Source organism: Sycon ciliatum, chromosome 5 (assembly GCF_964019385.1).
Source record: "Sycon ciliatum chromosome 5, ocSycCili1.1, whole genome shotgun sequence".
NCBI classification, from domain to species: Eukaryota; Metazoa; Porifera; class Calcarea; order Leucosolenida; family Sycettidae; genus Sycon; species Sycon ciliatum.
This window is the reverse complement of record NC_088647.1, coordinates 1,335,520-1,351,984: the sequence shown is the minus strand read 5'-3', so window position 1 is coordinate 1,351,984 and position 16,465 is coordinate 1,335,520. Positions and strand designations below refer to the sequence as shown.

The 16,465-nt window shown below is 38.3% G+C and overlaps 2 protein-coding genes across 2 annotated transcripts in view; both read right to left on the bottom strand.

The window, feature by feature from the left end:
* Window positions 1-1,194, bottom strand: part of LOC135816508 (uncharacterized protein DDB_G0271670-like) — a gene marked incomplete at its 5' end in the record, with an annotated part of 1,463 nt that extends 269 nt beyond the window's left edge. The window contains one exon of the mRNA XM_065329704.1: window positions 432-1,194. Within this exon, the coding sequence (XP_065185776.1) occupies window positions 432-1,194 (763 nt within the window). The remainder of the gene's footprint in view (window positions 1-431) is intronic.
* A 6,464-nt stretch (window positions 1,195-7,658) lies between these two features.
* Window positions 7,659-12,623, bottom strand: LOC135818631 (serine-rich adhesin for platelets-like; the record flags this gene model as incomplete). Its single annotated transcript, XM_065332017.1, has 1 exon — window positions 7,659-12,623. A coding segment is annotated over one exon (4,965 nt), but the record flags the coding sequence as incomplete, so codon positions are not given.
* Window positions 12,624-16,465: the final 3,842 nt, after the last annotated feature.

The window sequence follows — 16,465 nt, the reverse complement described above, 5'->3', positions numbered from 1 at the left end:
ACGGGACAGGTACGGGACAGGTACGGTCGAGGGTAATACGACACCGTCTACCGCCTTGATGACGGCAAAAAAAGAAAAGGGATGTTATAAATTTTTCAATTCTCCTATTTTTTTCAGGCATTACCTGGGATTCGAACCCGCACTATCGCCCCACATGCATTCCCCCAGACACTTCGCATTCATACTCATTCTTCCAAGATGCTTCACGTTATGATCTTGCGTTTGAAAGCCCTTTTTGAATATTGCGGCCAGCTGTATGTGGCCAGCTGTGTTTGATGGTACGGTACGGTACGGGACAGATACGGGATAGCGCCAGGCGTGACACAAACACACAAACAAACAAACATTCACCAAATTAAAGCTGTGTGGACCCTGGCTAGCGCCAGACGTTACTGAAGTAACGTCTTCTGCATAGCTACGGGAATAATAAATTCTACTACTACTACTACTACTACTACTACTACTACTACTACTACTACTACTACTACTACTACTACTACTACTACTACTACTACTACTACTACTACTACTACTACTACTACTACTACTACTACTACTACTACTACTACTACTACTACTACTACTACTACTACTACTACTACTACTACTACTACTACTACTACTACTACTACTACTACTACTACTACTACTACTACTACTACTACTACTACTACTACTACTACTACTACTACTACTACTACTACTACTACTACTACTACTACTACTACTACTACTACTACTACTACTACTACTACTACTACTACTACTACTACTACTACTACTACTACTACTACTACTACTACTACTACTACTACTACTACTACTACTACTACTACTACTACTACTACTACTACTACTACTACTACTACTACTACTACTACTACTACTACTACTACTACTACTACTACTACTACTACTACTACTACTACTACTACTACTACTACTACTACTACTACTACTACTACTACTACTACTACTACTACTACTACTACTACTACTACTACTACTACTACTACTACTACTACTACTACTACTACTACTACTACTACTACTACTACTACTACTACTACTACTACTACTACTACTACTACTACTACTACTACTACTACTACTACTACTACTACTACTACTACTACTACTACTACTACTACTACTACTACTACTACTACTACTACTACTACTACTACTACTACTACTACTACTACTACTACTACTACTACTACTACTACTACTACTACTACTACTACTACTACTACTACTACTACTACTACTACTACTACTACTACTACTACTACTACTACTACTACTACTACTACTACTACTACTACTACTACTACTACTACTACTACTACTACTACTACTACTACTACTACTACTACTACTACTACTACTACTACTACTACTACTACTACTACTACTACTACTACTACTACTACTACTACTACTACTACTACTACTACTACTACTACTACTACTACTACTACTACTACTACTACTACTACTACTACTACTACTACTACTACTACTACTACTACTACTACTACTACTACTACTACTACTACTACTACTACTACTACTACTACTACTACTACTACTACTACTACTACTACTACTACTACTACTACTACTACTACTACTACTACTACTACTACTACTACTACTACTACTACTACTACTACTACTACTACTACTACTACTACTACTACTACTACTACTACTACTACTACTACTACTACTACTACTACTACTACTACTACTACTACTACTACTACTACTACTACTACTACTACTACTACTACTACTACTACTACTACTACTACTACTACTACTACTACTACTACTACTACTACTACTACTACTACTACTACTACTACTACTACTACTACTACTACTACTACTACTACTACTACTACTACTACTACTACTACTACTACTACTACTACTACTACTACTACTACTACTACTACTACTACTACTACTACTACTACTACTACTACTACTACTACTACTACTACTACTACTACTACTACTACTACTACTACTACTACTACTACTACTACTACTACTACTACTACTACTACTACTACTACTACTACTACTACTACTACTACTACTACTACTACTACTACTACTACTACTACTACTACTACTACTACTACTACTACTACTACTACTACTACTACTACTACTACTACTACTACTACTACTACTACTACTACTACTACTACTACTACTACTACTACTACTACTACTACTACTACTACTACTACTACTACTACTACTACTACTACTACTACTACTACTACTACTACTACTACTACTACTACTACTACTACTACTACTACTACTACTACTACTACTACTACTACTACTACTACTACTACTACTACTACTACTACTACTACTACTACTACTACTACTACTACTACTACTACTACTACTACTACTACTACTACTACTACTACTACTACTACTACTACTACTACTACTACTACTACTACTACTACTACTACTACTACTACTACTACTACTACTACTACTACTACTACTACTACTACTACTACTACTACTACTACTACTACTACTACTACTACTACTACTACTACTACTACTACTACTACTACTACTACTACTACTACTACTACTACTACTACTACTACTACTACTACTACTACTACTACTACTACTACTACTACTACTACTACTACTACTACTACTACTACTACTACTACTACTACTACTACTACTACTACTACTACTACTACTACTACTACTACTACTACTACTACTACTACTACTACTACTACTACTACTACTACTACTACTACTACTACTACTACTACTACTACTACTACTACTACTACTACTACTACTACTACTACTACTACTACTACTACTACTACTACTACTACTACTACTACTACTACTACTACTACTACTACTACTACTACTACTACTACTACTACTACTACTACTACTACTACTACTACTACTACTACTACTACTACTACTACTACTACTACTACTACTACTACTACTACTACTACTACTACTACTACTACTACTACTACTACTACTACTACTACTACTACTACTACTACTACTACTACTACTACTACTACTACTACTACTACTACTACTACTACTACTACTACTACTACTACTACTACTACTACTACTACTACTACTACTACTACTACTACTACTACTACTACTACTACTACTACTACTACTACTACTACTACTACTACTACTACTACTACTACTACTACTACTACTACTACTACTACTACTACTACTACTACTACTACTACTACTACTACTACTACTACTACTACTACTACTACTACTACTACTACTACTACTACTACTACTACTACTACTACTACTACTACTACTACTACTACTACTACTACTACTACTACTACTACTACTACTACTACTACTACTACTACTACTACTACTACTACTACTACTACTACTACTACTACTACTACTACTACTACTACTACTACTACTACTACTACTACTACTACTACTACTACTACTACTACTACTACTACTACTACTACTACTACTACTACTACTACTACTACTACTACTACTACTACTACTACTACTACTACTACTACTACTACTACTACTACTACTACTACTACTACTACTACTACTACTACTACTACTACTACTACTACTACTACTACTACTACTACTACTACTACTACTACTACTACTACTACTACTACTACTACTACTACTACTACTACTACTACTACTACTACTACTACTACTACTACTACTACTACTACTACTACTACTACTACTACTACTACTACTACTACTACTACTACTACTACTACTACTACTACTACTACTACTACTACTACTACTACTACTACTACTACTACTACTACTACTACTACTACTACTACTACTACTACTACTACTACTACTACTACTACTACTACTACTACTACTACTACTACTACTACTACTACTACTACTACTACTACTACTACTACTACTACTACTACTACTACTACTACTACTACTACTACTACTACTACTACTACTACTACTACTACTACTACTACTACTACTACTACTACTACTACTACTACTACTACTACTACTACTACTACTACTACTACTACTACTACTACTACTACTACTACTACTACTACTACTACTACTACTACTACTACTACTACTACTACTACTACTACTACTACTACTACTACTACTACTACTACTACTACTACTACTACTACTACTACTACTACTACTACTACTACTACTACTACTACTACTACTACTACTACTACTACTACTACTACTACTACTACTACTACTACTACTACTACTACTACTACTACTACTACTACTACTACTACTACTACTACTACTACTACTACTACTACTACTACTACTACTACTACTACTACTACTACTACTACTACTACTACTACTACTACTACTACTACTACTACTACTACTACTACTACTACTACTACTACTACTACTACTACTACTACTACTACTACTACTACTACTACTACTACTACTACTACTACTACTACTACTACTACTACTACTACTACTACTACTACTACTACTACTACTACTACTACTACTACTACTACTACTACTACTACTACTACTACTACTACTACTACTACTACTACTACTACTACTACTACTACTACTACTACTACTACTACTACTACTACTACTACTACTACTACTACTACTACTACTACTACTACTACTACTACTACTACTACTACTACTACTACTACTACTACTACTACTACTACTACTACTACTACTACTACTACTACTACTACTACTACTACTACTACTACTACTACTACTACTACTACTACTACTACTACTACTACTACTACTACTACTACTACTACTACTACTACTACTACTACTACTACTACTACTACTACTACTACTACTACTACTACTACTACTACTACTACTACTACTACTACTACTACTACTACTACTACTACTACTACTACTACTACTACTACTACTACTACTACTACTACTACTACTACTACTACTACTACTACTACTACTACTACTACTACTACTACTACTACTACTACTACTACTACTACTACTACTACTACTACTACTACTACTACTACTACTACTACTACTACTACCGTACTACTACTACTACTACTACTACTACTACTACTACTACTACTACTACTACTACTACTACTACTACTACTACTACTACTACTACTACTACTACTACTACTACTACTACTACTACTACTACTACTACTACTACTACTACTACTACTACTACTACTACTACTACTACTACTACTACTACTACTACTACTACTACTACTACTACTACTACTACTACTACTACTACTACTACTACTACTACTACTACTACTACTACTACTACTACTACTACTACTACTACTACTACTACTACTACTACTACTACTACTACTACTACTACTACTACTACTACTACTACTACTACTACTACTACTACTACTACTACTACTACTACTACTACTACTACTACTACTACTACTACTACTACTACTACTACTACTACTACTACTACTACTACTACTACTACTACTACTACTACTACTACTACTACTACTACTACTACTACTACTACTACTACTACTACTACTACTACTACTACTACTACTACTACTACTACTACTACTACTACTACTACTACTACTACTACTACTACTATACTACTACTACTACTACTACTACTACTACTACTACTACTACTACTACTACTACTACTACTACTACTACTACTACTACTACTACTACTACTACTACTACTACTACTACTACTACTACTACTACTACTACTACTACTACTACTACTACTACTACTACTACTACTACTACTACTACTACTACTACTACTACTACTACTACTACTACTACTCTACTACTACTACTACTACTACTACTACTACTACTACTACTACTACTACTACTACTACTACTACTACTACTACTACTACTACTACTACTACTACTACTACTACTACTACTACTACTACTACTACTACTACTACTACTACTACTACTACTACTACTACTACTACTACTACTACTACTACTACTACTACTACTACTACTACTACTACTACTACTACTACTACTACTAACTACTACTACTACTACTACTACTACTACTACTACTACTACTACTACTACTACTACTACTACTACTACTACTACTACTACTACTACTACTACTACTACTACTACTACTACTACTACTACTACTACTACTACTACTACTACTACTACTACTACTACTACTACTACTACTACTACTACTACTACTACTACTACTACTACTACTACTACTACTACTACTACTACTACTACTACTACTACTACTACTACTACTACTACTACTACTACTACTACTACTACTACTACTACTACACTACTACTACTACTACTACTACTACTACTACTACTACTACTACTACTACTACACTACTACTACTACTACTACTACTACTACTACTACTACTACTACTACTACTACTACTACTACTACTACTACTACTACTACTACTACTACTACTACTACTACTACTACTACTACTACTACTACTACTACTACTACTACTACTACTACTACTACTACTACTACTACTACTACTACTACTACTACTACTACTACTACTACTACTACTACTACTACTACTACTACTACTACTACTACTACTACTACTACTACTACTACTACTACTACTACTACTACTACTACTACTACTACTACTACTACTACTACTACTACTACTACTACTACTACTACTACTACTACTACTACTACTACTACTACTACTACTACTACTACTACTACTACTACTACTACTACTACTACTACTACTACTACTACTACTACTACTACTACTACTACTACTACTACTACTACTACTACTACTACTACTACTACTACTACTACTACTACTACTACTACTACTACTACTACTACTACTACTACTACTACTACTACTACTACTACTACTACTACTACTACTACTACTACTACTACTACTACTACTACTACTACTACTACTACTACTACTACTACTACTACTACTACTACTACTACTACTACTACTACTACTACTACTACTACTACTACTACTACTACTACTACTACTACTACTACTACTACTACTACTACTACTACTACTACTACTACTACTACTACTACTACTACTACTACTACTACTACTACTACTACTACTACTACTACTACTACTACTACTACTACTACTACTACTACTACTACTACTACTACTACTACTACTACTACTACTACTACTACTACTACTACTACTACTACTACTACTACTACTACTACTACTACTACTACTACTACTACTACTACTACTACTACTACTACTACTACTACTACTACTACTACTACTACTACTACTACTACTACTACTACTACTACTACTACTACTACTACTACTACTACTACTACTACTACTACTACTACTACTACTACTACTACTACTACTACTACTACTACTACTACTACTACTACTACTACTACTACTACTACTACTACTACTACTACTACTACTACTACTACTACTACTACTACTACTACTACTACTACTACTACTACTACTACTACTACTACTACTACTACTACTACTACTACTACTACTACTACTACTACTACTACTACTACTACTACTACTACTACTACTACTACTACTACTACTACTACTACTACTACTACTACTACTACTACTACTACTACTACTACTACTACTACTACTACTACTACTACTACTACTACTACTACTACTACTACTACTACTACTACTACTACTACTACTACTACTACTACTACTACTACTACTACTACTACTACTACTACTACTACTACTACTACTACTACTACTACTACTACTACTACTACTACTACTACTACTACTACTACTACTACTACTACTACTACTACTACTACTACTACTACTACTACTACTACTACTACTACTACTACTACTACTACTACTACTACTACTACTACTACTACTACTACTACTACTACTACTACTACTACTACTACTACTACTACTACTACTACTACTACTACTACTACTACTACTACTACTACTACTACTACTACTACTACTACTACTACTACTACTACTACTACTACTACTACTACTACTACTACTACTACTACTACTACTACTACTACTACTACTACTACTACTACTACTACTACTACTACTACTACTACTACTACTACTACTACTACTACTACTACTACTACTACTACTACTACTACTACTACTACTACTACTACTACTACTACTACTACTACTACTACTACTACTACTACTACTACTACTACTACTACTACTACTACTACTACTACTACTACTACTACTACTACTACTACTACTACTACTACTACTACTACTACTACTACTACTACTACTACTACTACTACTACTACTACTACTACTACTACTACTACTACTACTACTACTACTACTACTACTACTACTACTACTACTACTACTACTACTACTACTACTACTACTACTACTACTACTACTACTACTACTACTACTACTACTACTACTACTACTACTACTACTACTACTACTACTACTACTACTACTACTACTACTACTACTACTACTACTACTACTACTACTACTACTACTACTACTACTACTACTACTACTACTACTACTACTACTACTACTACTACTACTACTACTACTACTACTACTACTACTACTACTACTACTACTACTACTACTACTACTACTACTACTACTACTACTACTACTACTACTACTACTACTACTACTACTACTACTACTACTACTACTACTACTACTACTACTACTACTACTACTACTACTACTACTACTACTACTACTACTACTACTACTACTACTACTACTACTACTACTACTACTACTACTACTACTACTACTACTACTACTACTACTACTACTACTACTACTACTACTACTACTACTACTACTACTACTACTACTACTACTACTACTACTACTACTACTACTACTACTACTACTACTACTACTACTACTACTACTACTACTACTACTACTACTACTACTACTACTACTACTACTACTACTACTACTACTACTACTACTACTACTACTACTACTACTACTACTACTACTACTACTACTACTACTACTACTACTACTACTACTACTACTACTACTACTACTACTACTACTACTACTACTACTACTACTACTACTACTACTACTACTACTACTACTACTACTACTACTACTACTACTACTACTACTACTACTACTACTACTACTACTACTACTACTACTACTACTACTACTACTACTACTACTACTACTACTACTACTACTACTACTACTACTACTACTACTACTACTACTACTACTACTACTACTACTACTACTACTACTACTACTACTACTACTACTACTACTACTACTACTACTACTACTACTACTACTACTACTACTACTACTACTACTACTACTACTACTACTACTACTACTACTACTACTACTACTACTACTACTACTACTACTACTACTACTACTACTACTACTACTACTACTACTACTACTACTACTACTACTACTACTACTACTACTACTACTACTACTACTACTACTACTACTACTACTACTACTACTACTACTACTACTACTACTACTACTACTACTACTACTACTACTACTACTACTACTACTACTACTACTACTACTACTACTACTACTACTACTACTACTACTACTACTACTACTACTACTACTACTACTACTACTACTACTACTACTACTACTACTACTACTACTACTACTACTACTACTACTACTACTACTACTACTACTACTACTACTACTACTACTACTACTACTACTACTACTACTACTACTACTACTACTACTACTACTACTACTACTACTACTACTACTACTACTACTACTACTACTACTACTACTACTACTACTACTACTACTACTACTACTACTACTACTACTACTACTACTACTACTACTACTACTACTACTACTACTACTACTACTACTACTACTACTACTACTACTACTACTACTACTACTACTACTACTACTACTACTACTACTACTACTACTACTACTACTACTACTACTACTACTACTACTACTACTACTACTACTACTACTACTACTACTACTACTACTACTACTACTACTACTACTACTACTACTACTACTACTACTACTACTACTACTACTACTACTACTACTACTACTACTACTACTACTACTACTACTACTACTACTACTACTACTACTACTACTACTACTACTACTACTACTACTACTACTACTACTACTACTACTACTACTACTACTACTACTACTACTACTACTACTACTACTACTACTACTACTACTACTACTACTACTACTACTACTACTACTACTACTACTACTACTACTACTACTACTACTACTACTACTACTACTACTACTACTACTACTACTACTACTACTACTACTACTACTACTACTACTACTACTACTACTACTACTACTACTACTACTACTACTACTACTACTACTACTACTACTACTACTACTACTACTACTACTACTACTACTACTACTACTACTACTACTACTACTACTACTACTACTACTACTACTACTACTACTACTACTACTACTACTACTACTACTACTACTACTACTACTACTACTACTACTACTACTACTACTACTACTACTACTACTACTACTACTACTACTACTACTACTACTACTACTACTACTACTACTACTACTACTACTACTACTACTACTACTACTACTACTACTACTACTACTACTACTACTACTACTACTACTACTACTACTACTACTACTACTACTACTACTACTACTACTACTACTACTACTACTACTACTACTACTACTACTACTACTACTACTACTACTACTACTACTACTACTACTACTACTACTACTACTACTACTACTACTACTACTACTACTACTACTACTACTACTACTACTACTACTACTACTACTACTACTACTACTACTACTACTACTACTACTACTACTACTACTACTACTACTACTACTACTACTACTACTACTACTACTACTACTACTACTACTACTACTACTACTACTACTACTACTACTACTACTACTACTACTACTACTACTACTACTACTACTACTACTACTACTACTACTACTACTACTACTACTACTACTACTACTACTACTACTACTACTACTACTACTACTACTACTACTACTACTACTACTACTACTACTACTACTACTACTACTACTACTACTACTACTACTACTACTACTACTACTACTACTACTACTACTACTACTACTACTACTACTACTACTACTACTACTACTACTACTACTACTACTACTACTACTACTACTACTACTACTACTACTACTACTACTACTACTACTACTACTACTACTACTACTACTACTACTACTACTACTACTACTACTACTACTACTACTACTACTACTACTACTACTACTACTACTACTACTACTACTACTACTACTACTACTACTACTACTACTACTACTACTACTACTACTACTACTACTACTACTACTACTACTACTACTACTACTACTACTACTACTACTACTACTACTACTACTACTACTACTACTACTACTACTACTACTACTACTACTACTACTACTACTACTACTACTACTACTACTACTACTACTACTACTACTACTACTACTACTACTACTACTACTACTACTACTACTACTACTACTACTACTACTACTACTACTACTACTACTACTACTACTACTACTACTACTACTACTACTACTACTACTACTACTACTACTACTACTACTACTACTACTACTACTACTACTACTACTACTACTACTACTACTACTACTACTACTACTACTACTACTACTACTACTACTACTACTACTACTACTACTACTACTACTACTACTACTACTACTACTACTACTACTACTACTACTACTACTACTACTACTACTACTACTACTACTACTACTACTACTACTACTACTACTACTACTACTACTACTACTACTACTACTACTACTACTACTACTACTACTACTACTACTACTACTACTACTACTACTACTACTACTACTACTACTACTACTACTACTACTACTACTACTACTACTACTACTACTACTACTACTACTACTACTACTACTACTACTACTACTACTACTACTACTACTACTACTACTACTACTACTACTACTACTACTACTACTACTACTACTACTACTACTACTACTACTACTACTACTACTACTACTACTACTACTACTACTACTACTACTACTACTACTACTACTACTACTACTACTACTACTACTACTACTACTACTACTACTACTACTACTACTACTACTACTACTACTACTACTACTACTACTACTACTACTACTACTACTACTACTACTACTACTACTACTACTACTACTACTACTACTACTACTACTACTACTACTACTACTACTACTACTACTACTACTACTACTACTACTACTACTACTACTACTACTACTACTACTACTACTACTACTACTACTACTACTACTACTACTACTACTACTACTACTACTACTACTACTACTACTACTACTACTACTACTACTACTACTACTACTACTACTACTACTACTACTACTACTACTACTACTACTACTACTACTACTACTACTACTACTACTACTACTACTACTACTACTACTACTACTACTACTACTACTACTACTACTACTACTACTACTACTACTACTGAGAACGTTGACTTTATTTGATAACAAACTGGGTGCCGGAATGAAGAATTCAAAAAACGGAAGCAAAGAAGGCAATGGTGACAAATCCAATCAAGTATATCGTAGATAGGAAAATCAAATCAAATAAATCGGAAAATCCAATAAGAAAATATAATAAAAGAATCAAGTCAACTATCGAATACCAAAACAAAGAGTAAACTTGCATCCGCAAACACAATCAAAGCAGCACCGTTTACCCAACTCATCCAACAACCCAGACAAGAGAAAACCAGATAAGGTGCACAAAGAAAACGGGCAAGTCAACCATCAAATCATGACCAACATATAATAGCAAAATTGCTACAACAAAAATACAGACAATATCATGAAACAGTTAGGTCAGGCATGCTAAACAGCCAGGTGGGCACGGGCCCTACACTCCACCACAAAACCGCCATGACCAGTACCCATGAGCCTTCGGCGGTACGAGTGCCGTGACCCCCGCAGACAAGTTATTTGCCAGCGAATCAGGCACACACTGATCCGGGCACGAAGCTGGCGCATGATCAGTGAGTAGGGGAGATCACGGTTCCTCTCACTGATTTGAGCTGCTAACGACTTCAGGAATATTGACGCCTCCGGCGCACACTGCCCATTGGTGGCGAAAACCAACGGCGTGAACGAACCGCGGTCGACGTTGTTGATCCGGCTCGAGTACTGGCGCTTCTTCTGCCTCTCGTTGTCAGACAACTGGCTCGCTACTCCCGAACGCGACAGCAAAGACGGCCTTGGGTGGGTAACCCGAACATCAAAGAAGGCGTTTTGCTGTCGCGTCCAGAAACCGCGAGCCCGTATGTCTGCACGAGCGGCATCAGCTCTAATACCTGAGACCGTCTCACCATCGAGAGGCAGCAGAACAGGCTCCAACTCGACATCATACGCCACCTCGGACATGGCACTAGCCAGCAGGTCCCGAACCTCGTTGTGACGTTGCGTTGGGTACCCGCCACAGGGGCATGTCATAGCGTGGTGGCTTGTCATGTCTTTGCCACACACGCATGATGCTGGCAAACCTTCCAAGGGAAGGCCATATCGTAGGCCCACAGCATCACGGAAATCCGTCCTGCTGAAAACGGTCCCAGGCATTGTAGTCGCAGGTGGAGTCGTCAACCAACTTGAGACGCCATCTTCACCTGCGACCTCTACCAGTAGCCGTTGCGTGGGCGGGAGGCCGGATCGGATCTCCTCTGCCAAGTTCCGCTGCTGAACACGGCGCGCCGCCCGAGCACCTGCAGCCAATGTCCTGCATGCTGTTACCACAGACGACACCTCATGCGTGGAGGTGCCACCGACTACCAACTCCACCATGGGTGCAATGGCGTCTCGGCACAAGGTGCGCTCAGCAGCCGCCCGTGACACATTGCTACGGACCGCAAGACCACCAAGCTTTGCTGGAAGGGAAAGCAGTGCTCGCAAACCTCCCTCAACCGGCACAGAATGGCCCGTGAATGCAGGCAGCAGCTGATCATTTAGGACGCGATCCAGGGGTGCGTAGAGTGCCCCGTCAGCATTAGCAACGCGCTGCAAGTATGACCACCGAGACTGAATGGCAGAGATGAATAAGTGGTAAGCCGCGTGGGGCTGGGTCTCTGCAACACTCGCCAGCCTCTTGGTTAAAGCACACCAGTCACCCACACGGCTTCCCACAAACCCATCACAGAACTCAGTGCTGCCGATGACTCCACCGAGATACCGGACGCCATCAGAGCAAATCCGGATGCCAGTGCCTGCAAATACCCGCTCAGCGTCTGACACCAGATGGCTCTTGACGAGGAGCACGGTCTTGGCAGCATTAGGCTTGTAGCCATACTTCGGGCCCTCAGCCGAGATGCAGTTCCAGTACTCACCGAGTGCCACAACGCGGTCCACAGCGGCATCGTCGTCAGCATACCACACCTGCATGGAACCACTGCATGTTGTGGACAGATGCTTGGCCAGAGGGACGGTAGCCAAAGCATAAAATGCCATGGCCAGTGGATCTCCTTGGCACGTGCCCTCTCTTGAGTAGAGTGTCTCGCCACCATCCAGGTACAGGGGGATATCCGCTTGGTACGTGTTCACAAATACCCGCCCTGCAGCTGGGCACACGCGTGGTATGTTATTCAGTGCAGCTGCCCGGTTCACTGAATTAAAGGCGTTAGTGGCGTCGACGAGGAGTATTGCCTCTGACTCCTCCTTGGCAAATACCGATGACAGCGCCTCCACAGCCACTTCACATGCCGATGGTATCCCGACGCACAGCTGGGTTGGCGCCGTCGCAATCACCACATCCTTCTCAATCGCCGCCATGATTGCCTTGCCAACTGCACGCCGAAACACCTCACCCACAGCGATGGGCCGCACGCCAGGTCGCTTATCCAGTGGTATCAGTCGCGCTGCCAGAAACGGGCGCAGATGCAAAGCGTCCAGCCTCTCCGTGCACAGGCATTTGGCCACGCGAGAGAGGGCCGAACAGAGCTCGTCAGAAGCTGACTTGAACATGCCAACCATCCGACGCCAGGCAGCCGCATCCAAAGCCGAAGGTCCAGCAGCTCCCTTCATTCCCAATATCGTCTTCTTCATAGCTGCTGGTGTTATCGCCTCAAACATAACTGGATCCGGGGGGTCGGGGCTACAGTCCAGTAGGATGTCTGGATCAGCCGGCTGGGGAGCAGGGTGCTTATCCCGCAGGTGCTCTAGAACTGACTTCCCACTCACCTCTTCATCCAGGGGAAGAACGCCACCAGCACCATCAGCATCCAGGTATTGGGCAGCACTGCCAACTCGGTCATTGAAAACCATGTTCGCTAAGCGAACATCGTCCAAAGCACGTGGACTCGAATCACCCACGGCTGCATCAGAGAGATGAGCCTGAATGCATCGGGACTCCCGTAGCAATGGAGAGAGATCACCGGCAGTCCACAGCCCAAGCCGCTTGGCCAAAAACGTCTTGTGGTCGCTAGCCGCAGATCCACGAAACGGCTTCTGCAACAACAGATGACAGGCGACGACCACCGCCGACCACGCAAAGGCCCGAGCACCCGAGCCATCCGTAAATAAGCCAATGAGGCGTGCAATCTCCTTGACGAACTCTTTGCCTTCCGAGCCGAAGGGGACCATAAACACGTTTCTTCTCCATGAGATGACTTCACGGTATGCAGAATCGAACATGCTCACAGTCTCATCAGTAGTCTGACTCCAAAACCCTTCATCTGCAGATGAGTTACTGCCACCCTCAACCACCGTACTCGGCTCACGCGACGCTTGCTTTTCCGGACACAGAGGGGCCAGACGAACATGCGATGGCTGATATAGCGATGCTGGTGAACAGGATGGTTCCGCCTGAGGCTGTCCAGACGAACCGGGACCCACAGAAGCCGGCGCCGCAGACACAGGCACCCGGGAAGCTGCAGTGGGATCAGAAGAAGCACCCGCGGACTACTACTACTACTACTACTACTACTACTACTACTACTACTACTACTACTACTACTACTACTACTACTACTACTACTACTACTACTACTACTACT